Source organism: Kwoniella dendrophila, chromosome 2, assembly GCF_036810415.1.
Source record: "Kwoniella dendrophila CBS 6074 chromosome 2, complete sequence".
Taxonomy (NCBI): Eukaryota; Fungi; Basidiomycota; class Tremellomycetes; order Tremellales; family Cryptococcaceae; genus Kwoniella; species Kwoniella dendrophila.
The window spans coordinates 1,017,395-1,041,072 of NC_089477.1; the positions used below are offsets into that span (position 1 = coordinate 1,017,395).

At 37.0% G+C, this 23,678-nt stretch overlaps 8 protein-coding genes across 8 annotated transcripts; 5 read left to right on the top strand and 3 right to left on the bottom strand.

Annotated features, from left to right (window-relative positions):
* Window positions 1-418: 418 nt before the first annotated feature.
* Window positions 419-3,159, bottom strand: L201_001790 (uncharacterized protein; the record flags this gene model as incomplete). Its single annotated transcript, XM_066217577.1, has 6 exons — window positions 419-2,096; window positions 2,234-2,284; window positions 2,442-2,600; window positions 2,668-2,687; window positions 2,786-2,965; window positions 3,079-3,159. The coding sequence occupies 6 exons, from the start codon at window positions 3,157-3,159 to the stop codon at window positions 419-421; spliced, it is 2,169 nt and encodes a 722-aa protein (XP_066073674.1).
* A 577-nt stretch (window positions 3,160-3,736) lies between these two features.
* On the top strand, window positions 3,737-4,491 carry L201_001791 (transcription initiation factor IIA subunit 2; the record flags this gene model as incomplete). The annotated part of the gene is made up of 5 exons (XM_066217578.1): window positions 3,737-3,780; window positions 3,851-3,938; window positions 4,026-4,085; window positions 4,169-4,257; window positions 4,389-4,491. The coding sequence occupies 5 exons, from the start codon at window positions 3,737-3,739 to the stop codon at window positions 4,489-4,491; spliced, it is 384 nt and encodes a 127-aa protein (XP_066073675.1).
* Window positions 4,492-5,199: 708 nt separating this feature from the next.
* Window positions 5,200-6,554, top strand: L201_001792 (uncharacterized protein; the record flags this gene model as incomplete). The annotated part of the gene is made up of 8 exons (XM_066217579.1): window positions 5,200-5,242; window positions 5,354-5,617; window positions 5,713-5,917; window positions 5,986-6,070; window positions 6,164-6,196; window positions 6,253-6,357; window positions 6,425-6,472; window positions 6,537-6,554. The coding sequence occupies 8 exons, from the start codon at window positions 5,200-5,202 to the stop codon at window positions 6,552-6,554; spliced, it is 801 nt and encodes a 266-aa protein (XP_066073676.1).
* A 592-nt stretch (window positions 6,555-7,146) lies between these two features.
* L201_001793 (uncharacterized protein) lies at window positions 7,147-8,358 on the top strand (the record flags this gene model as incomplete). Its single annotated transcript, XM_066217580.1, has 3 exons — window positions 7,147-7,152; window positions 7,246-8,070; window positions 8,122-8,358. 3 exons carry the CDS (start codon window positions 7,147-7,149, stop codon window positions 8,356-8,358), a joined length of 1,068 nt encoding a protein of 355 aa, XP_066073677.1.
* A 415-nt stretch (window positions 8,359-8,773) lies between these two features.
* On the bottom strand, window positions 8,774-12,491 carry L201_001794 (uncharacterized protein; the record flags this gene model as incomplete). Its single annotated transcript, XM_066217581.1, has 9 exons — window positions 8,774-8,944; window positions 9,036-10,493; window positions 10,563-10,793; window positions 10,858-11,174; window positions 11,240-11,520; window positions 11,591-11,847; window positions 11,912-12,236; window positions 12,298-12,367; window positions 12,434-12,491. The coding sequence occupies 9 exons, from the start codon at window positions 12,489-12,491 to the stop codon at window positions 8,774-8,776; spliced, it is 3,168 nt and encodes a 1,055-aa protein (XP_066073678.1).
* Window positions 12,492-13,473: 982 nt separating this feature from the next.
* Window positions 13,474-15,285, top strand: L201_001795 (uncharacterized protein; the record flags this gene model as incomplete). The annotated part of the gene is made up of 3 exons (XM_066217582.1): window positions 13,474-13,788; window positions 13,857-13,949; window positions 14,011-15,285. 3 exons carry the CDS (start codon window positions 13,474-13,476, stop codon window positions 15,283-15,285), a joined length of 1,683 nt encoding a protein of 560 aa, XP_066073679.1.
* Window positions 15,286-20,737: 5,452 nt separating this feature from the next.
* L201_001796 (uncharacterized protein) lies at window positions 20,738-21,907 on the top strand (the record flags this gene model as incomplete). The annotated part of the gene is made up of 1 exon (XM_066217583.1): window positions 20,738-21,907. The coding sequence occupies one exon, from the start codon at window positions 20,738-20,740 to the stop codon at window positions 21,905-21,907; it is 1,170 nt and encodes a 389-aa protein (XP_066073680.1).
* Window positions 21,908-22,265: 358 nt separating this feature from the next.
* Window positions 22,266-23,621, bottom strand: L201_001797 (uncharacterized protein; the record flags this gene model as incomplete). Its single annotated transcript, XM_066217584.1, has 2 exons — window positions 22,266-22,687; window positions 22,769-23,621. 2 exons carry the CDS (start codon window positions 23,619-23,621, stop codon window positions 22,266-22,268), a joined length of 1,275 nt encoding a protein of 424 aa, XP_066073681.1.
* Window positions 23,622-23,678: the final 57 nt, after the last annotated feature.

Genomic DNA, 23,678 nt, shown 5'->3' on the forward strand with positions numbered 1-23,678 from the left:
TAATGGGCTGGGATGTGGAGCTATTGTCTTTACGTGACGTGACCAAACGTTAAAGACCAATAGCGCAATGATGTATAAATGAACCAACAATTTCATGCATTGCACAATGTTGTATCATTCTTTGAAATTTATCTACAATTCTCCATTGTCATAGCATTAAAATTCAATCTTAGCTTTTTGAAGCATGAATGAGTTAATCAGTAGATAAGAAAAACACATACTTCTTAACGAAGCTGAATGAATATGCATGAACAATTGAATCAGGTTTCATATATACATGAAAAAATACAATAAACAATCAAAATCTTGATCATTAAAAAAAATAAATAAATTGTAAATTACGTTAAATCGTCAATGTGTGAAGAAAAGGGTTTTGTGGAACTTCGATTATTTCATGATTCATGTGTTGTATACCTATCTATTTTTCCTCCGTTTTATCTTTAACATCCAAAGCTGATGAAGATGAAGATAAATCATCTTTCTTCTTTTCTTTTTCTAAATTATCATCATTTATAAAAGAATTGGTTGAATTTGATATTTCAGCAGGTACTAATTTACCTTTACCTTTTATTGGACTTGGTATAGGTGAATTATTAGATAACAAATTTGATGTTGATGTTGATATATTCATTGGTGATGATGTTGAAGATTGTAAAGAAGATGAAGATGAAGATGAAGTGGCCTTCTTGGACTTTTTCTTGGATTTTGATGATTTGGTTTGTGAATCTGTAGTGATTTCTTCCTTCTTCTCTTCAGGTCTATCTTCAGTTTCAGTTTTAACTCCTGATTTCTGTTCATCTTTCGTATTTTGATCTTGCTCTTTTGCTTCTGCTGAATCCCCTTTCAGAGAAACGGGATCTTCTTCTTTTGTACTAATTACAATATCGTTGTCAGATTTACCTTGTTCTTGATCATTTTCATTAGATGATTTTGTCGTCGTTGGTTTTGAGGTTGATATCAATGAAGGTGGTGATAAAGGTGCAACACTAGTTTCAGGTTTTAATTCACCTTTTTCTTCTAATAATTCAATTTCATCTTTTGGTGTTACTTCAACTTCTTCTTCTTCTTCTTCGTTAACTTCCTTTTGTTCGATATCTTCACTTCCCTCTAAATCATTGGTAGCTGATCCCGTATTCTCATCAATTGGATCTGATATCGGGATATTCTCCAAATTCTCTTCTTTCAATTCTTCGGGTAATTCAGCTTCTATCTCACTTGGAATATGTATAGCACTTTCGATACTTTCTGATCTATCCCGATTTTTGACCGGCAACGAGGAATCTTTTTCTTCCGTTACGGATCCTGAGGTAGTATTGGATTTGTTAAAAGACGAAGTTGTAGGTAAATCAGGTATAGGATTGTTGTTATCTTCACTACTACCACCCCAATGCATTGTAGCTCTAGGTTGTTTACCTCTACTTAAAGTATGTTTCTTTCTGTTTTTATCAATGTTGGCAGGTGATTTAGGTAATAACGTAGATATCATTGAATCTTTACTTGCGTCATTATCATTTTCTCGTATCGTACCAAAACCATTTTCAGGTGATATTGAATCAGGTCTTAAAGTATCACTTCTTTGTGGTCCAGGTGGAGGTATGATTTTCTCTTTTAACGGTGAAGAAGAAGATGAAACAGAATTTTTTGTGGTTGTAGGGGAAGTTGTTATTGTTGTTGTTGTTGAAGGTGGTAAAGATCTATCTAAAGATTGTGTTCTTTTTTCTTTTATAGGTGAAACTGTGTTTGATTGGGCTGCATTTGAATTGTCGTCTTTTCTACCTCTTGTTTCGTCTACTTCCTCTTCATCGTCATCATTATCTTCTTGCTCTTCTTCATCACTTGAATCTTGTTTTTCTTCTTCTTCTTCTTCAGATTGATGATGTGAGGAATTTACAATAACATCTCGAGGAATAGGTAATAAAGATTGACCAACTAATTCATATTTTTCACATAATCCCAAAAATCTTGAATATAATGAAGTTTCATTTTCACTTAATTGGAATATCTCACGATGATGAAAATATGCATGTGAGAAAATCCTTGATAATCTTCTGAACAAGGATGGGAAATGTGAGACTGATGAAGGTGGTATTTGCATTCTATGATATAGAGGAAACAATGTTAGCAACCAGTATGTAGCACGACCGATTGAATAAGTCTCGAGCATTGGTTCTGTTAAAACCCTCAATCGTTTTTAGAAGATCCCGAAATGAATGGGATAGTGAACAACACTCACCGAGACGGGAAATTCAATGATGAATTTAGCAATGCAGTAGTGGAATCCAGCCTGCAATGAGATTATTAGATATTAGCATTTCTATTATTTTCATAATTTTCATCATGAGATCTCCTCCCAATTGCAGCTATTTGTGGGAATAATGGAAGTGAAACCGACTCCTTATATTTCTCTTGCATATCCCCCTTACCTGAAGAAAATCACTCACGTATGTAGTATATAATCTATAGCTGAACAACTCTCGGCACCTCCTCCATGTGCAGAACATAGATATAGCCATTCATGAGCTTTCATTTCTGGACATGTTTCTCGATTACATATAGGTAATAATGCTGTAACTAGCGGTGTTAAGTCAATTGGTATTCGTCTATTGAAAAACAGGAATGACTGTAAGCTTGTTTCTTCCTTGAGCTACCAGGCAAAGCTGAGCTCACCTTAGGTGCTCATATATCCACTGTTGAATTTACGATGGATTATCAGCATTGTATTATCTCGCTTGCTTTAAACTAGGCATCTCTTATTTTACTTCTCAACTATTAATGAGATACTCACTACACTCCTATCAGGAGCTTTCCCACCTAAGCTCTTATCACCTATTGGGATTTCAACTAAACTTTGAACATCATGCGGATCATGTCTGACTTTTAATGATAAGAATTCTGCTAATTGGAAAGGACCATTTAATGAAGATAAATCCGGAACTGGTGGATTAGGTGGTAAGGGCGGTAAATCCTGCTTTGATTTAATATTAGTTCTGCAACAGTCCAGAAAGTTATATGATATGTAGTATAATACTCTCAGACTCTATCTGGAAGAGTGATTCATGCTAGTTTAACCAAACTCACAGAAAGCTTTGTTCCCCTTTTCAACCTATATATACTATTTTTACCTTTTGTCGATGATTCTGATTGAGGTGGAATGATCATGCTGAACGTTTATCCTCTATGCTATAGCTGAATAGAGCTATATACCTGCTTCCACTGTTCTTCAAGAGGATTTGTCGATTCTAATGCAAGTCGTGTGCACTGCTATATGTATCTTTTTACTTAAGGTTATATAATTCATCAACAAAGCATCAATTTCCATTCATATTCACTCTTACTCTACGCTCGATGATCAATTATTCACGTAAACGCGTCAACATATCGTGGTTTACACGTGGTCCGCGTAGGTCTAGTGTATATTACAGGGATAAATGGTATAAAAGCATCAAAGGAAAATTGGACCCGGAAAACATATATAAGCAGCTAGCTAAAGACAGGTTAAAGCGTCTTCTAATTTCAGATACATTGCCACCCTTCCTATTAAGAAAGGTGTATTTCTACATTATACATCTTCCTTGACTTTCATGAATATATAACGATAAACGCTTGCGAGCAGTACAATTTCACTTTTCATTTGGCTCGCAAGCAAGATCTTAAAGCCCGAAAAACGACTCTATAGAAGTTATATCTTGACCTTGCATCGAATTCTCGTTAAGAAGAAACAAAGAGACCAGTCATTATGTCAGGTGGTCAAAGTTATTACGAGTTCTATAGAGGGTCAAGGTAAGTCTGCTGCAAATCCGAATGTAAGCTTGGTGTCAGCAGACTGATGAAATGCGCTTTATGCGTGCAGTATCGGTACAGCTCTTACCGACGCTTTAGATGAATTGATTACTCAAGGAGATATTCCACCTCAATTAGCTATGAGGGTGTTACAACAAGTAAGTCATGTTCTCTCATTGTCCTCACGTTCTCTCTTTTCTTCCTCTTTGTCATGAAAAGGAATGCTGACATTAGCCATTTCCTAGTTTGATAAATCACTGACGGAATGTTTACAAAAAGGCGTTAAGAACAAGACTACCATCAAAGTGAGATATCCACATTTGTCAGCTTCTGTGAGACTTATTATCTTTCCATAAGCTGACGACCCCTTCCCTCATCAATTCTGTAGGGTCACCTAGCAACCTATAGATTATGTGATGATGTATGGACTTTTGTTATCAAAGATCCTCAATTTAAGATGGAAGGTTCCGGTACTCAGTGAGTGCAATCCTTATCATTCATAAAGTCAATACCGAATCCACATATTCATTTCCTATCAGTTTCAATACTGAACAGTATACGTAAATGTCATTGACTCTTACTAACGGTGCTATTTTGTTTGGTTTTAGAGCTGAAACCGTAACTGCACCAAAGGTAAAAATCGTAGCATGTAAAAGTGGTGATGCTCCAGAAGGCAAGAAAAGTGGTGCTAAAAGTGCTGATTTCGCTTAAGGCCCCGGCTGCTCTGACATATGGAGGACGACTGGGATAAAAAAAGACATATAGATAGAAAAGAATCATCCAGACTGAATCCATATCAGGTTTGGGAGGGATATAGCAAAACCATGATCGTTAAAAAACCTAACAAATTGAAACATCTAAAACGAAATGTGGATAACGAAAAAACATCTCAAACCTTATAGCATGTGTTTCAAAACCTTTCTTGTAGTGATATATACAAAGTCAGAATTATTAGTGTATGTAACATAAAATTGTCACTTTCCTACATCAATTCTTTGATCGCATCTACCTGCTGAGCTTCACTATCTGCTGCGGATGCCTGCATCGACCGAATTGTGATACTGATGCCATCAGTCATCCTTTGAGGACTGGCATCATTTATGCATGTTACAGAATCATTACAGCAGACTTGACTTCTTGGCAACGATACACGCCACATACCTCCACTCCATAGTGACGTAACAAATATGACAGATAAAAGGTACTCAACTAAACCGTCATAGTTTGATCCATCATTTTCGATTGTTCGTAGATGAACACCCTCGAACGAGAGAAACCCTTTCATGCATTCTTCCCATCAGTATATATATATATAGAGATCGTAAAGAAAACATTAACATCTTCCTCTCAACTCAAGAAAGATAATAACAACTACAAACTAATTTCAACATAACACGAAAACAACATATATCAGGCAGAATGGATTTCTTAAAGAAAATGGCTACTGAAAAGCTCAACGAAAGTGAGTTGATTTCCTACCCTTCTTTCTTTATCGCCGATAATCTCATTTGAGAATCATATGATTTTGACTGCCTCTAAACACAAGAAGCTAATCATCTCGACGATTGTATAGTGGGCAATGATAACAACAACAATGGCCAACAACAACAAGGTCAAGGTCAATATCAACAAGGTGGATATGGTGGTCAACAACAAGGTGAATATAACAACCAACAAAGTAGTTACGGCGGTGGTGCACCAGGTGGTTATGATAATGAACAAAGTAATTACGGTGATCAACAAAGTTGTGGTAATACCGGTGGTGAACAATACAACAGACCTCACGGTCAAGGTGGTGCTTCTTCAGGTTTCGGTGGATTCGGAGGCGCGCCCACCAGTAAGTCATATATAACACTAAAAACATTTAGTATACTTTGTATATTTCCATCAGAATCATTCGAATCGCTAATAAACTTATATCTCCACTATTAGTCAATGAAAACACTGCTCTTAACGCTGCCAATGAACACGCTTCAAACGGTAATGAAAACTCTTCATTATTCTCAACAGCCATGGGATTTTTGGGTAACATGAACAAAGACGATGATGATGTAGATGAAGAAAAAGTTCAAAGACAACATCAAGAAGCTTACAACCAAGGTAATGCAGGTTCAATGAGTGCTAACGGTATTGGAGCGTAAGCGTTTTTTTCTTCTTCTTAATATTAACCCAATGTGGGCAAAGCTGATTGGGTTTCCACTATAGTGCTGCCGCTATGCAAGCTCTTAAGATGTTCACTTCAGGTCAAAGTAACGCTTCAGGAAGTGGCGGTGGTGACATGCAATCCAAGGTGAGTTCGTTTACGGAATGCTGTTGAGTCTTCCAATATTATACTTCGGTTTTAGTCAGATAGCTAACGTGGCCGTGTGATCAATTCTGGTAGATCATCGGTATGGCCATGTCTGAAGCTGCTAAAGTATGTTGATCCTTCTCTGTAATCTCTTCTTCACTAATGACTTTACTACCCGATAGCTCTTCGACCAATCTGGTGGTGCTACTCAAGGTAACAAACAAGATGCCGTAACTTCTGCAGGTCAAACAATCATGAAACTCTTGATCAAATCTCAAGTATCAGGTGTAAGTCCTGCTTCTACGATAGCATTTATCTGTACGTTTAATTGATAAGACATATAACTTTACCTAGATGACTGGTGGAGGTAATTCTGGTGGCCTTTCAAGTTTATTGGGCATGGTGAGTTGGGTACTTTTTCGTATGATTTACCGGAATAACACTTATCCCCTAATCATGTTACTAGGCTTCCAAATTCATGTAAACATTGAAGATACGAGATGCGGATAAGTCATGGGAAACACGTAAAGAAGATACAAGAAGAAGAAGAAGAATAAATTAAGTATACAAGTACACGACTTATATCATGATCAATATATGAATATCATGCTTGAATTGCCATCAATAGTCTACCCTTCTATCCCGCTTCGCTAATCTTCTTCTACCATCTTTAGTGATGTTGGTGGTTACTGCTAAGATCTGCTCACTTATCACTTAAGTAGTTGCATGTTTGGGAGTAGTATCGCGCCTTTACTAATTGATCGTGGTCACCGGCTGCGATAGCGTATAGACAAGGTCTTTGAAATGTCCAAATAAAATTGAGAACATGGTTCTATTGGGGGTGGCAGCTGACGTCAGCTGACGACAATATAACCTCAGTAGTATCGATCTTGGTTGACTGTATTAGGATGTAAAATAAGGTTTCAAGAGGATCAAAGGGTTATTTTGATGGTAGTCATGTATCAAACAAATCGAATAGACTATATATCACCAATACACTTCAACTCACTAACAAATAACACTTTTCATCATATTCCTCTTTTCTCTTTTCGATTTACAATATACATCAATCCAAAATGCCCGTAAGTATGGATAACTATCCTATCATGATTGCAAGCTATGTTCTTGCATTCTCATGATATCTTTATACTGATATCACTGATATCCGACGGTAGCCAAGAAAAGCCTCATCCTCTCAATCCAACTCTCTTCCACTTCCTGTCGATATCCTTTCTCTCGTCTTTTCAATTCTTCAAGCGACTGATAGACATTCATTAACGACATGTTGTCGAGTGTCGCATTCATTTTTCGACATCGCTGGGCCAATCTTATATCGACATATATCCGTTTCACCAAACAATTTACTTGATTCTAGAAAAGGTTTCTCACCCGATAAATTCACTTCAAATGGTAAAGAGAAATCTAATACTAGAAAAAAGAAATTACTTAAAACTGCTGAAGTTGTAATTATGGATGATCATCATGCTTCATGGTGTGGTAATAAATCATTCAAGTATCCAAAACTTGATACTTTAGTTTTATTTTTATGTGTTAATGGTTTAGGTCCAGTTTTACATTCAAATGATATTTTAGAAAAACAATGTTCTTTAGTAAAATGTTTAAATCCTAGAAAATTAGTTTTACAAAATTGTACTTTGAATAATATCCAAGGTGAAATGTTAGGTATTCCATATAAGATTTTTCAAACTGTTGAACAAATTACTTATATTACAGGTTTATCACAAGTTAAACCTAATTCTTCATGGGGTGGATTACCTAAAGAAAATAAATTAAAAAAGATAGTCTGGATTTTTGATCCTTCACTTCCAACAATGAGATGGAAACCAGGAGAAATCGGTATATTTGGTAGAGAAAATCGTGATTCTACTTTGGATTTCATGGCTCTTATGCCTCTTTCGGGATTTTTAAGAAATTTAAATGATTTAAATCCAATCCCACCTGTATATATAGTTAATTCAGGTTGGTTAGATCATAAATATGTGGGTTTAGAGCAATAGAATAAACAACAAGTTCAAGAAAAATTCAGAAAGCAATTGAAAGAAGGAATAATCCAACAAGGATATAGGAGAGGAATGCATCTCAACCAAAATACTAAACAATGGGAACAAGATACTGATCCCGAAGATATACAAAAAGAACAAGCTGATGAACAGAAATCTTTGCAAATTTTCAATTCAATCACTTTTTTAACAATGAAAGAATACCTCAATAATCATGATTGGAAAGGTGAAATCAATTCTGCCATCGCGAAATTATGGCTTGCTTGATTGACCGTTATCGCTTCACCAGGTAAGTACTTTCCACTTGAATAATGGGAAAAAGGCACTGATTCAAAGATTCTTCTTTGGAAGTAGACATACCGGCAATCTTGGATAGCTTGATATATCCAATGAAAATCGTTTTGAATAAGATAGCGTGAAAAGACGACTTGATGGAAACTACTTGGTCACAAGTGGTGATTACGATTTATATGTTATGTAAAGTTATTTGGTAAAAAAGCATTTTTATGCATTCACTCATGAACATGTCTAATACAACTTGATAATTTGGTAAAACAATTTCTCCCAATTCCAAAAGATCCCACACAAAGGGTATAAAAAAGTTATAAGATATAGATTTTCCAGAACAGACTAATTATTACTACAAGGAATTGATCCTGAATCAGAACATATCTTTACGTCTCTACTGTAAGAAACCTGAAGATTTCCATTGTTTGACCCAAAGTGCTACAATATCAGAATCAACAGCTTTAACTTGTTGTTTCATTGTTGGTGAAACTGATTCAACTTGATCAACTTTGAATTCCATATGAGGTCTTTCAGTTTTATTACCAATTCGATTTTGGTAGAAATTCTATTTTGATGCAAAAAAAATTGAAAAGAAAAATATTTAGTTAGCAAATAATCCGAAGTGTGAAGGATGCATTTTTTTTGATAAAACTCACCAAAAGTTTATAAGTTGGATTTATATCCAAATCAGGATTTGATTTTGATAAATCATCTAACCATTGATATCTATCTACAGCTTTGAAATTCAAACCACCTTTCTTTAAACCTTCTAAAATATCATTCCAAGAAGCTAAATGAGCATTTAAAACATGATATACATTTCCTTTTTGTTCAGCACCGGCATCAGATGAAGTTGATGTTGAATTTAAAACGATTTCAACAATAGTTTTACCAGCTTGATCAACAGGTAACCAAGAAGGTTTTTCTTCTAATAAAGGTAAAGTACCAATTGAATTTACAGATTTAAACATTAAAGGCCAAGCTTCAGTTTCATTCCAAACACCATTTTGTGTATCACCAGCTAATTGACCAATTCTTAAAACTCCAACTCTAGCTTTAGTTTCTTTTGATGCTCTTTCCATAATTTTTTCAACAACCCATTTTGATCTACCATATCCCATTCCACCTGCTGTTATAGGTGAATCAGGGAAATCTTCTGAAACAATTGGATCAGGTCTACCTTGTCTCGTACCAACTGAGGAAGAAAAGAAAAATGTTGGTTTAATTGGTTTAGGTGATTTTAAAGTTAAATTCAATAAATTTACTGCACCACCAATATGTTCATCGAATGAATTTATTGATAAAACGAAATTTACAGGCCAAGCATTATGTATAACTCCAGTTGATTGGACTCTAAGTAATTCATATTGTTCAGGTGTTAACCCTAAATCAGGTTTATTGACATCAGAAGCGAATGAGATGATCTTGGCTTGAGCTTCAGGTGAAAGTTTTCTTAATCTTTGTGATAAAGAATCTTGTACTCTCTTTAATGAATCTTCATGTGATTTAGCTCTAGAAAGACAAATAACTTTGGCTACATTTGGTTGTTGAACCAATTGATCTAATATATGTGCACCTAAAGATCCAGTAGCACCAGTAAGAACAATAACCTCCCCTGAGTGACCATTGATTTGTGCATCAGCTGGACCAGATGAGGCTGAATCATCTTTAATAAGTTGAGAGGAATATCGCTCAACCATCTCTAACATTGTTTTATGAGCTACTTCAGGTGAATTACTGGAATCTTGACCTGATTTAACTGAAAGTAAGTAATCGGCAAGTGCAGATACTGATGGATGTTCATAAACGATATTTTGACCAAGATTAACATTTTCACCAAGCTCAAGTGATTTAGTTATAACATTTCTAACCCTAGTAGCTTGAAGAGAATCTACACCGTAAGCGAAAAGATCGGTAGTTGGAGTCAAGTTGGCTGTAGCCTTTTCACCAAGAGCAGTAAGGATAGTTTCAGTGAGGAAAGCTTCCATTTCTGATTTTTCTGAAATGTCTTTTTTGGGTTGACCTGTACCATGTTCAAATCGTTCGTAAATTGCACTTATTATATCACCGAATTTCTTGTAGCAAGCAGGTCGAAGGATAGACATTTTGGTAGCCTAAAATATTGGTAGGTGGATTAGCGGATTAGCGATAATATTCATTAACCTTATAGTCACTTTACTTACAACAGGAATTTCGGTACCGTAAGGAAGGATATCGATCATTTCAGGAAGGATCCGAGAATGAGTAGGAGCATTGGCATTGGCTTCAGCGACCACTGGCCAAATAGCATCGATATATGCCTTCTTGTCTTGGGCGAGATCTTTTCCTTGTTCGGATGGAAGGATCAAAGCACCAGTTTGAGGTCTAGCGTCACCAAAGACGATACATTCGGCAACCAAAGGAGAGTTACCACGCTATGCTATCTGTATCAGCTTTTACTCCTTTGTATCCTGTGATGATGAGATTTATGTGACTTACAATAGCTAATTCGATTGGCACAGGATTGGTCTTTTCACCTAAAGTTTGAGTGAGTGTATCATCTAATCTACCAATATATTTGAACCAGGTTTTATTTTCTGGATGTTGTAATACTAAATCTTTTGTACAATAAGCACCATCTTCTCTATTACTCATAATTTTAGCTGGCCATCCATCTCTAACTACAACTTCAAAGGTATCTGAACCTTGTGGGATAAGTTCGAGGTAATCTGAGATTGGCCCTTCAGCTCTTAACCAATTCCAAGCTTTATCATTGACGTAATCTGCCCGTCGAGATGTCATAAGAGCACCAGTTTCTGAGAAGAGACACATAAATTAGTTATTGGTTCTGTATGGAGGAAAGGATGATTTCGTTGCCTACCTGTAGTACCGTAGAAGGAAATAAGATTGACACCAGCCTTTACCAATCTATCACCAAGATCATCCGGTACAGCAGCACCAGCGAATGATACAGCTTCGAAATTTGCGAGAGCTTCTACACCTTCATCAGTCTCGGCGAGAAGTTTGAGTACATATGGTACGGCGAAATGTTGTACAGGTGGAGTGGGTGAACTTTTGATTATTCTACAGATATTGGCTGAAGTGAGGGGAAGATTTGGTGGCATGAGAGTGAATGTTTTACCGTGGTAGAAACATCGGAAACTAAAATTATGACAATAAGAAATCAGCTTCGATCAGCAACAAGAGGGAGATTATTTTTAATCCCACTTACATGGAGAAATGACCGAAACCGTGGAAAAGTGGTAGAGCTGAGAAACCAGTTTTGGGTAATGATTGAGCAGCATTCGCTATCAAACCATAATGCGATATGAATACTGGTTTAGGGAAACCAGTTGAACCTGAAGAATGTAATACTACGCATGTTCTTTGTGCTTCTTGCTCAGGTGTAAGAGTTGCTGGATGAGGCTGTATCTTGGAGTCTCTTACTCCGCCAGGACCCCATAATGGATATCTAGTTTCTGGAACGACCTATAATCAGGGTGATTGTCAGAATTCGCCCATCATTATATTTCGATAGATAGAGTTAACTCACGTCAAGGTGTATACCCTCTTGTGATAATTGAGCTTGAGCATCTTTAGCGGTTTGTTCGAATTTAGTTCCATATATTAAATGTGTACTCTTTGTAGCTTTACATAGATGTGCTACAGCGGCAGTTGAATTATTTACTGATAATAATAAAGCAGTAAGACCAAGTTTTGCTAAAGCGATTTCCAGTAAAGTTTCATCAATTGCTGTAGAAGTGAGAACGGCTATCACTCGTTCAGGAGGTAATTCTCCAGATGATACTGTTGGCTGTAAATCAAGTTTGGCATAATGTGCCGCTAACCTATCTACTGCTCGAGATATATCTGAGAAACTGTGATTAAAAGTCAGTCTGCAAAATATTCAAGAGTATTGCAGACTATACTGCTACTCACGTCAAGGTCATTAACTTTTCTCCGAATTCTGCAGCACCTGTGTGTACAGCTGGTACATCTCCTTGTTGTTCTACGAAAAGCTCAAAGTCAGTTTAAAGGTTTCTTCGGGCAGCGAGTCAACGTGAATTCAACTTACCAGCTCGGATGGAGATGAGTTCCGTTATTGATCTAGCGTTGAATGTTGGAGCAGGCATATTCGTAAGTAATTAAGTATGTAGATACAAGAGGAGTTATAGAATTTGGATCATGGAAGTCTTTGAGAAAAATGGAAGAAGTTATCTACATGACGTTGACTATTGACTATATATTTATCTATATCTTTCAGTTAATTATAACTTAGACGTAGGTTATCGATAATAATGTTCGGTCCGGTTAAACATGGACAGATGGGTCAAGGTGGATCGACCAGGTGGATACAATCCACCTTTATAGGGAGGAGTATTTAGATAATTCTGGACATCCACTTGGTAGCCAGTGTCTTACGTAAAAGAGCAGTAAGAAGACCCATCTCGGTTATCTCATGATACGTTAGTGTGGATTATGGATATCTATTTCTTCTAGAGGTAATTTTAAGCTAGTCCACTTGATAATTTCGAATTTTATCTGATTCTCAGCGGCAATTTACGACAACTTTATCGAATACTTGCCGGGTACTAACGGTTTCCTTTTGTGTTGATAGGGAAAAAGGTGGATATGTTTCGTACAAAGACATGTGGGAATTTATGTTAAAAACGTTTAAATTACCCAATCATATTTAGCTAAAACCAAGACTTTCTGGTTTTTCCTCTTCTCCAATGCCGCAAATCATCTTCAAGGGAATGCCATGATGAAATGACACTCGATCACTTTTCCCTTGACCCCGCAAGCTGGTCTTTGCTCAACGGACCGTCATGACGGACCGATCACCTAGGGATCCCCGGTGGACCCCCATGTCGTAATAGCTCAAACCCCTCATCGAATATCGTAAACTTTGATCCAGATTTCAAGGAAATCAAGGTGGATGCTCTTTTTTCTTCAAGTAAGATTGAAGAAGATATATAAGGGTCAACATGATCTCCTTATCTTATCCCTTCTTGATTTCCCCAGACGAAGAAGAATCAAGTTGAGTTTATAGATTAGACTTAACAGCTTGATAAGAAGAATCAACCACAGCAGCAAATTACAACTTCAAGCAAAATGTCTACAATTCACGGTGGTCATCATCACCATGATGATGCAGCAGATTTCTTACCTGCCAATCCTATACCATCTGCAGATGTATACAGTAAAGATTTAGAAGCTGGTAAAGGTACAACAGAACATATCGAAACTGCTTCAGTCAATGAAGACAAACAACCCGCAGAAAGAGATATCCACTATGATGGTGGCGATGATGCTGCACAACCTCGAACTGGTCTTCGAAAATTACTCAGAAGAAACCCTTCAATGGATTTTATGAGAGAAGTCGCTGAAGCAAACGAAACTGAACTTGATCCTTACGAAGTGAAAAAAGTAAGTTTACCTGAAGCTCAATCAAGGTCTTATACGATCATCTTACTAACACACCTTGCCTTATTTAGGTTGAACGAAAAATCTATTGGCTTATTGTACCCGCTCTTTTCATTGACTACATCTTCTACTATGTTGACAAAACCACTTTATCGTACGCTGCTGTAAGTAAAATAACTTCGCTCAAGTGATGGAATGATCTACTAACGAGATTTCTCAACACAGCTTTTCGACTTCAAAAAGGATCTTCATCTTAAAGGTGACAACTACAACAATTTATCCTCTATCTTCTATATCGGTTGGTTAGTTTGGGCTATTCCAGGTAATTTGTTATTGGCAAAATTCCCATTGGCTAAATATTTATCTATCAATATCTTCTTATGGGGTGTTTTCTTGATGGTCCAAGCCTCATCAAAAGATTACGGAGATATGGTTGCATTTAGATTTGTTTCTGGTATGTTCGAAGCTGTAGCAGATCCATGTTTCGTTGCTATCACCGGAATGTGGTTTACAAGAAGACAACAACCCACTGTTATTGGTTATTGGTATGCTGGTAACGGTGTTGGTATCGCCTTAGGTGGTTTGATAGGTTATGGTATTGGTCACATTGGTGGTTCTTTAGCTTCATGGAGATACGAATTCTTAATCATTGGTGCTGTTTGTTCATTATGGGCTATCGTTATGGGTATTTTAATTCCAGATGCTCCTCACACTGCAAGATGGTTAACAAGGCGAGAAGCTGTCGTAACAATGTCAAGAAAAAGACATGATCACCACACAGTTGAGAAAAGACAACTTAAATGGGACCAAGTTATTGAAACTGTTAAAGATGTCAAGATCTACCTTTACTTCTTCTTAGGTTTCTTTGCCAACGTACCCAATGGTGCTACATCAAATTTCGGTACTTTGGTTATCAAAGGTTTCGGTTTCAGTACTTTGAACGTAACATTATTACAAATTCCTTACGGTACATTCATTGCAGTAATGATTCTAGCTGCTATTTTCGTTAATCACAAAACACATCATTTGAACATTAGAACTTATTTAATGGCTGGTGTAACATGTTTAACTGTATTAGGATTTGCTTTAATGGCATTTACAAAAGGAATTGCACCAAGATTAATTGGATATTATTTAACTGGTTCATCAAATGCTGTATTCGTTTTAGCTTTATCATTAGTTTCAGGTAATGTTGGTGGTACAACTAAAAAAGTTTTAGCTTCAGCAGCAATTTTCTTAGGTGTTGCAGTTGGAAATATTGTTGGTCCATATTCATTCTTAACTAAAGAAGCTCCAACATATCATACAGGTATTATCGTTTGTATGTGTTCAAGAGTAGCAGAAATTTTCGTTATTTTAGCTTTAAGATTATGTTTCGTTGGTCCAAATAAAAGTAGAGATAAGAAATATCAAGAAGGTGACGAAAGTTGTAATCCAGATGTTCAAGTCTTTGTTGATCTCACCGACAAACAAAACTTACATTTCAGATATGTCGCATAATTGTAGGATAGGTGATAAAGGTTAAAGGGGTGAATATAAGATCAGGGTAGAAGTTTAAAGGAACTTTTTAGGTAGATAAGAAGAATAAAAAGCAGTATACATTGGTATCATCTTTTCCATATCCAAATCATGTATGTACAATATATAACGATTCTATATACTTGCAACACTGTAAAAATTCATATGAATACGCATTCGACCATTAAACTTAAAGGACAACCGTCTTCGGTCTACATAAACTAGCAATCTTCGGATATTTTCTACTCTATCAAATTCTCCGAATTTGCTATCTCAAAGCTTCTAGCCTTTCGTTTCTCGCATCATAGCCTTCTTCCAGCTATCCAGTTCTTCCTGATCAAACCATTCTTTACCCTCTGGTGTCTCCATAAAATCGTCCAAATTCATAAAAGTAAAGAGTTTTTGCGCCTCGGCTAACTCGGTAGTCGATCCTTCAAAACTCATTGCAAAATGTTGCCGCATAGCTTTTTCCATGAGATCCTTCCTGATATTGTGTGGCTGGGTTGAATAGCTATCTTGAGTAATCGCCACAACTCCGATGTTGACCACGCAGACCGCTATATTAGGAAATCTTCGATTAACCGAATACAGCAGTAGTGAACTTCGAGGGGACCAATCGGAAAACGTTGGTGATTCCATTGCAATTGTGGGATCGACAATCCAGTATACCCTCAAAAGCTATGAACATTGCTGGATGTTTGGAAATGCCGAGAGAGAATGGAATAAGTCCCGTTTCCCGGATGTAACATATACGATATCATTTACATCTTTCCAAACTTTAGGAGGTAATCCTATTGGAACTCCAACCGAAACATCCCTAGTGATTACAGCTTTAGGTGTGAGGTTTTTGACTAAAGGGCAGAACTGTTCTTTTGTAAAATCCTTATGTAGATACTGTAAAAGGAAAGGTCTTTGCTTTCCTCTATCGTAAATCTGAAGTACTTTCAAGTATGGTATATCAAGATGCCGAGCCCCCGTAATCCGACACCAATCTGTGTGATGACACTGAATGGATATCATTTTTACGCTTGAACGTTTTTCGGCTGACCAATGAGACAGATTGAGCGGAGATATGTTATGAGGATTCTGATTGACCGATGTTGAAGGAGGTGCTAATATAACATGGTTCCAGAAGAGAGGACTAGCAAGTGCGTTGAAAGTCTTTGAGACAAGACAGCATGAAATTAATGATCGTCGATCAAATGTGACAAGGTGAGATAGGATATGATGTACGATTTCAGTCGGTAATTGAGGGATGACGGATTTCTGTTGGCTACTTGTTATTTGCGAAGGTGAAGACTGATGACATGAAGTTTTATTCTTTTGGACTTTTGATCTTGATTTGCGTTTGGGCTAATTTAGTTGATAGATACTCCGGAAATCAGCATCAAAAAAGCAATATAGGAAGTTGTGTGATCGAGTATTTGTGCGTTCGCAATTGGCAAGAGTCAGCTTACCGCCATTGTCAACAGGTGTACTGTGTTGCCTCTGATCGACACTTGAATCTGAGAAAGAGGAAAACGAACAGTTATGAAGAAAATCAAGATTGAGAGAATGGATGTTCAGTTACGCACTATAATATACTCAACACGTTCTTTTTCAGGTCTATTGTTTATTTACTGTACTGTACATCGCACAAACCTCCTTATCGCACGAACCTTCTCATGAAACACGCAACCCTTGATCCTATCATGACCCTCGAATACACTTGCTCTACGCTTCCTTCGGCTGATCAAACGCATTTTTTCAGTACAGTTTGCATCCCAGCATCAATACTCAGTATCAGCCCGGTCAAGGAATGCATATAGATAATGTTACGATAAAAGATATGTAGTCATACACGATCTCGGCAGACAAAATACTGCAGCGCTTCTTCTTGGCACTTCAAACTTTCACATATCGAAAATGCATGAAAACAGATATATGTACAGTACATGTTACATTTTTTGGCTTTTTACAGACAAATTTACATTGAACTTCAACACATAAATTAACGCATAGACCACTACGTAACCCTTATTTTGGCTGATCCCTTTCTGCAGTAAATGTAATTAGGGTACACTACGAGTTCTCTTTCTTCTCACCAGCTTTGGCTATTTTCCATTTCTCCATTTCTTCCCTATCGAACCACTCGATCCAATTTTCCTTTTCTAAGAAATCATCGAGACTAATGAAGGTGAACGGATCTGGTGTCTTTTGATAGCGATCCCCCGTGTTTCTCCTGAAAATACCTTCTGCACTGTTTTCATGCTTTTCTAATGGCTGTACTTCAGGGCGAAGACGATACATATTGGCAGAACCAACATTTACAATGGTGATGGGTATATTTGGGTACGCTTCTTCTAAATGGTTCAATAGCCTAAATTCCATCCGCCAGTGACTAAAGAGCGGGCCACGAGTAAGGTCAATTAACTCAGCAGTAGGATCGAATATCCAGAATAACCGAGAAAGGTGTTTCACTTTGGGTAATCTTCGTTTGTACAAGTGGGATCCTGCATAGCTGTTGTCTTGATAAGGTGAAACGAAAATAAGGTTTTTTATGTCAATCCAAGCCATAGGAGGTAAACCACTCCTGTGTGCGATACTTCTGGCTGTTGCATTTTTTAGAATTATAGTTTCGGGTCGAAGTCTTTTTACCAGAGAACACGGGATACGATCGTTCGGGTAATTGTGAAGATAGCTCTCTAGGTTAGGAGGATTTCCAACCAGCTGTAAGACCTTCAGATTTGGTAAATCCAGATGCCTTAAGCCGGTAAGTTGGCACCAATCACTATCATGTCTTGGTACTGTTAAATATGTTATTTCTTGACGAATTTGATCAGTCCAATGAGATAGATTGATTCGAGCTCTTGATTTATCTTTCTTGTCATATGCTTGAGGAGTTGAAAAAGTAACGCGACTCCATAAGATAGGATGAGCGATATTGTTGAATAAGGTTGAAACAAGCAGCATGAAGCGAGTGTTCCTTGATCGAAAGAAGAAAGAGTGGAAATAATCAGAGAGATAAGCTCGGTTGGTAATTGTGGGATCTCGTGATTTTGATCGGTGACATGAGCTTCTTCGATATTGTGATATGCATCTTTATCTTGAGAATTCGAAGAGACATTGAGTGAAGGAATAGAGGAACATTTAGCTCTTTTGACTGCTGTAGCTTTTTGGCTGCGGTTAGGCTATTCAATTACCCGGATTCGTTAGCCGGAAATCTGAAAAGGTTTGAAACGCACGAAACCTCCTGTCTAGACTGAGTGGACTTACCGCCATTATTGTAAAGATCAATGTTCCACAAATAGCTCAAAATGGATGAGTTTATACGAAGAGTTGAGGTTTAGAAGAAGAGGAACCAAAAGAAAAGCGAGAAGATCTACCACAAAATGAGTACCGAGAAGTGCAACGCGTTTGAATCTTCCTTTCAACTTGGTGAGTATTGTATTTACGCCTTGATCCCTTAAGCTGACTCAACCACCATCACCCATCAATACACGTCTTCACATTCCCTTTTGCATGTTGATATATTTTCAGTACATGTTATATTTCTTTAGTACTTTTCTGTTCATCTCGCTTCTGTTCTATTCTGGTTATATTCACTATATTCGTGTACTTGCGATTCCCCTCGGATTTTATCCTAAAATCGACACTGCTTGAAGCTGTAAAATCACCTAGATCATCGGGGTAAGCATGTCCAGCTTCACAGTTCTACATCCCTACAACCACTTGACTAGGCTACATTGATAAGAAATATAAGCCAACCAGATATCTTATGATGAACAGGACCAAATAGAGTTACAGCTTTGATAATAGCGGGATGACGAAACTACCAAAAGAACTACTCTGCCGAATATTTGATCATCTCGATTCTACCAATTCAATCGCTCTGGCAACATGTCTAAGAGTATCAAGATTATTCTTCGATTTAGCAACCCCGATTTTATACAAGTATATCGTTTTCAACTTGGATAATCCCCGAAATATTACCATTGATTGTTCACCAAATGCAAAAACCAAGAATGGAAGGCAAAACCCAAATACAAGAAAGAAAAGATTATTGAAATACGCTGAAAATGTCTCTATCTATGGCCATCATGATCAAGCTTGCGGTCATAATCTACACAAATTTGAGAAACTCAAAGTCGTTCAAATCTGCTTAACTAAAAGTCATTTGCAATTCCATAAACGAGCAAATTTTTGTGGTCGACATCGTCTTTGTCCGATCATGAAAGTTTCAAAACCTCAAATTTTAGTTGTGCAACACGTAGCGGGCTTCTGTCATTCTTTGGCATTTTAAGAATATCTTTTTTCTCAGTCGGTCAAACATCTCATTCTGGTATATGAGCTAATCATTTCTGCTGGGTGGACCGAGCTGGATGGCTGGTTGTTTCCCAAGCTAGAGAACTTTACATTGATCCTGGAACCTCAATCATTTTATAAAAATACAGGCAATCAAACGAGGGATGATTTCTTCAAGCCTTTGAACCTCGCCGAATGGATTCACACTCTCCCTAACATAGATATACAAATTGTCAATTTGGATGCTTTCAGCCTACCTCCACAAGATAGACAAATTTCCTTGGATACTGAAAAGGATCAATGTATTCATGAACTGAAAAGACTTATTTTAGACGATCGTACGTGTGTCTGGGCCATGGAGCGCTTTTTGCGTTGGGATTCGAATGAGGAATTCGCAGAACTCAAAGTAGGAGGAGACCAAAGATATGCTAAGATGACCTTTATGAGCATGAAGGAGTATCTTGCCTCGAAAACTTGGCAAGGGGTATTTAGTCCAAAAAAAGTGATGGAATGGACAGAGGCCGTAGTTTGATCGTCAATTCCATGCAGCTTCGTACATACATATACATGTATATAGATATATATATATATATGTATATGTGTATATGTGTATATATGTATAACAGTTGTCATCAATACATGTAATATTATAGACAGTTGAACAAATTATCGAATACACAGCCGAAATCTAGAAAGTTTCACTTACTGCGATCTACTTATACATATTCCGTTGTCAAGCCATTCTTTATCTTTCCATTTATCTACATAAGCTAGTTATAGATAATCTGTCATTTGAACTTGATAGAATAGATAAAATCAGTAACGGAAGCCGAGTGCATTGATGGATGACGTATATATTGATCGACTGAGTAAATGTGCATAATACTGTAGCTGTGCGCACGGATCGCTAAAGGAACGGTCAAATCGTTTCAAAGAACTGTAACATTAATATGGCAAAGTACAATCAACCACTGTCATCTGTACCAGGCAGTCAGATCGAAAAGAGATATTTAGCTCGATATGATATGCACTCGCATTTACTCTATCTTTTATCTGTTTCTCCCTTCTCTTCTCTTCTCTTCTTTCTTCTCTTTTTGTGCACATAAACCTATACACTCGGTTCCGTTCTTTCGTCCAGGTACACGTAATCATGTCCTTTTGTTGTTACACCGCTCCCCTCAAGTCTAATGTTCAGTCTCCCTCAAACATCACTACAGCCTCTTCAAATCCCAAAAAGATCGCTTTCTCCCCAACACCACGTTTACCTAACGAAGTACTTCAACGAATCATTTCTTATGTCTCGGCTATCCATCACCCCACACTTGCAGCTTGTTGTCGAGTTTCAAAAGACCTCAACTCAATGGCTGAACCTCTACTTTGGCGATGGTTCACACTCACACCGCCGCCACTCGAGATCGATGATTCGGAACAAAACAATGATGAATCGTTTCTCACGACATCCATTTGGACGAAGGAAACATTGAAGATGGTACAGATACTTGACCTCAAAACACACCCGGAAGAATGGTGTGATCCTTATCAAGAGAGGAGTTTAGTTTTACCTAACTTGCGAACGTTACGCTTAACAATAGAATCTATATCATATGTTGGATATGAAGCAAGATTTCACTATAGTATCCTCACACCCAGAAATTTAGAAGACGAGCTTTCGTGTCATTTCGCCAAGTACAGTAGTATGCCCAAGACAGTGGTCTCTCGCCAAGGTCCTTCCATAGGTATAGACTCTGATCATATATTGCCAGCTATATGGAAATACGTAGAAACCATGATTTTTGTTGTGCCACCGGCATACTCGGTCAGCCTCGAAAGGCGATTGTCTTTGAATCTGTCAGCTTCACTTCCAAAATTAAAGAGAATATGCATTGTCTACAATCCTACAGGCATCTCTGCACAATCTCCCGCTGCAACATGTGGACGTCACATCGAGGATCAGCAAATTATTACCAAACTGATTATATACAATCCAAACTGCAAATTCACCATCATTAATAGTGGCTTTACCAATATCCGATTTCCCTCCAGATATCGACCGACTATCCAAGAAGCTCAAGATAGTTATGCGGAAACTTTCGATAAAGCTTTGGCGGATCATCTGGAGGAGCTCCAAAACAATAGTCGATCAAATGCGGAAAATCATCTCAAATATCTCAATGCCGCATCGTTCCTAACATTAGATGAATTCATCGAAAGGGAAGATTGGTATGATTGGTTTCAAGTCGCCGAGTTGGACCAGTGGAAGAGAATTGTAGATGAGGTTGACAGTCATATTAAGAACCGAAAAAAGCAGAATGTCGAGTGAAAGATTCTTGGACATTGCTATTATGTTTAGGGTTAATAATGAGTAATTTGGAGGGTAGGTTGGACCTGGGAGGGAAGCGGGCATGAACAAGCCTTTTCGGCTGCCCGAATTGGACTTAGTAAACGCAATCACAACTTAGCTCACAACGTGTGTTTAGTCGTGTAAGCTATTCATATTGCTACGTATCATGTTTCCATATGTATATAAGTACTCATGTTCCATCGACAAGTCAATATACACTATACTACAATCTTGCGCTTATACAATCCAATCTAAACAGGAGTCAAATCAGCAATACCCCGAAGATATACATGGTCTGCCATTATATCGGATAAAAATAACAACTTACCTACTAATTTCACACGACAGGTGAATTTTCCTCATCTATATGTATACCAAATTGTTTTACAGCAGTAGAATAACTCTGATTTACAGCTTCATTTGCGTAAACTTTCATTTTTTCTTCATATTCTTTGGTTAAACCATTTCTATAACCATTTGATTCTTCTAAAAGTTTACCTAACAAAGCTGAATCTCTTAAAGCTGTATTTGCACCTAAACCACCTGCAGGAGTCATTGAATGAACTGAATCACCAATTAAAGTTATTCTAGGTTGGTTTAACCATTCAGGTATACCTGATGGTGTTGAACATGTAATTTTCCAAAATGCTGCATCATCGACGATCATCTCATCAAATAATGGTTTAAATTTTGAATTCCATTTAGATGTTAATTGTTTTGCTATTCTAGAAGCTTCTTTACCTATTATAGCTACATCGTCTTCAACATCGTCATCGTTTTTATCAGAAGATGATGAGGATGATCATGATTTAGTTTGAGATCTTAAAGAATCTATTATACCTGGTGAAGTAACCATTGTCCAGCCGAAATTTATATTTGGATTATCCATATCTTTTGATCTAACATTAGTTATGATTGAAGTACCTTTAAATTTTGCATCTTGATTTTCATGTGATTGATTTTCAACTATTTTAAAAACACCTTCACCTAATTGTTTAAAAGCTTTTGTAGGAGCTTGACCATGAATACCAATTGATTTTGTATCATAAGTTTTTAATTTATTATTCGATAATTGTTTTGATATCTTTGATTTTATTCCATCACCACCAATTAACATTGAACCTTTTATTGATTTACTTCCATCTTGAAATATAACTTTGATTCCACCTTCTTCTTCTTCTTCTAATTCGTAGCCAATAACACCTTTAGAAAATTCAACGTATTCTTTAATAGGTTCATATAAGAGATTTCTTAAATCACCTCTTGAAATACCTATAATTAAATTATTTCTACTTGCTAAAACTGATAAATCCTTTTTTCCCTTATCATCATCGTCTTTATGTTCATCTGCTTCATCTTTTTCTCTTTGTTCTTTTTGTTTCTGTTTAATATGTAATTGTTCTTCTATTGAAGTTTGAATCTCACCAGTTAAAGCATCATATTCAATTATACCACCTCCACCAGTCTTACCGCAGAATTCATTATAAAATCTTTCGAATTCTTCTTTACCTATAACAGATTCTATTGAATCTAAACCTTCATTTGATAATCTTAATCTATATCCTTGTCCTCTAAATGATAACGACTCATCCCTTTCATAAATCCTAAATGGTATTTTGGAATTAAATAATGATCTACCTAATAACAATGACGAAAGTCCTGCACCCGAGATCAATATTGGTGCTTGTGTCATCTTGACTGAATGGTGTATCGCTGTGATCTGATAAAACTGATTTTGTCAAGATGTCAA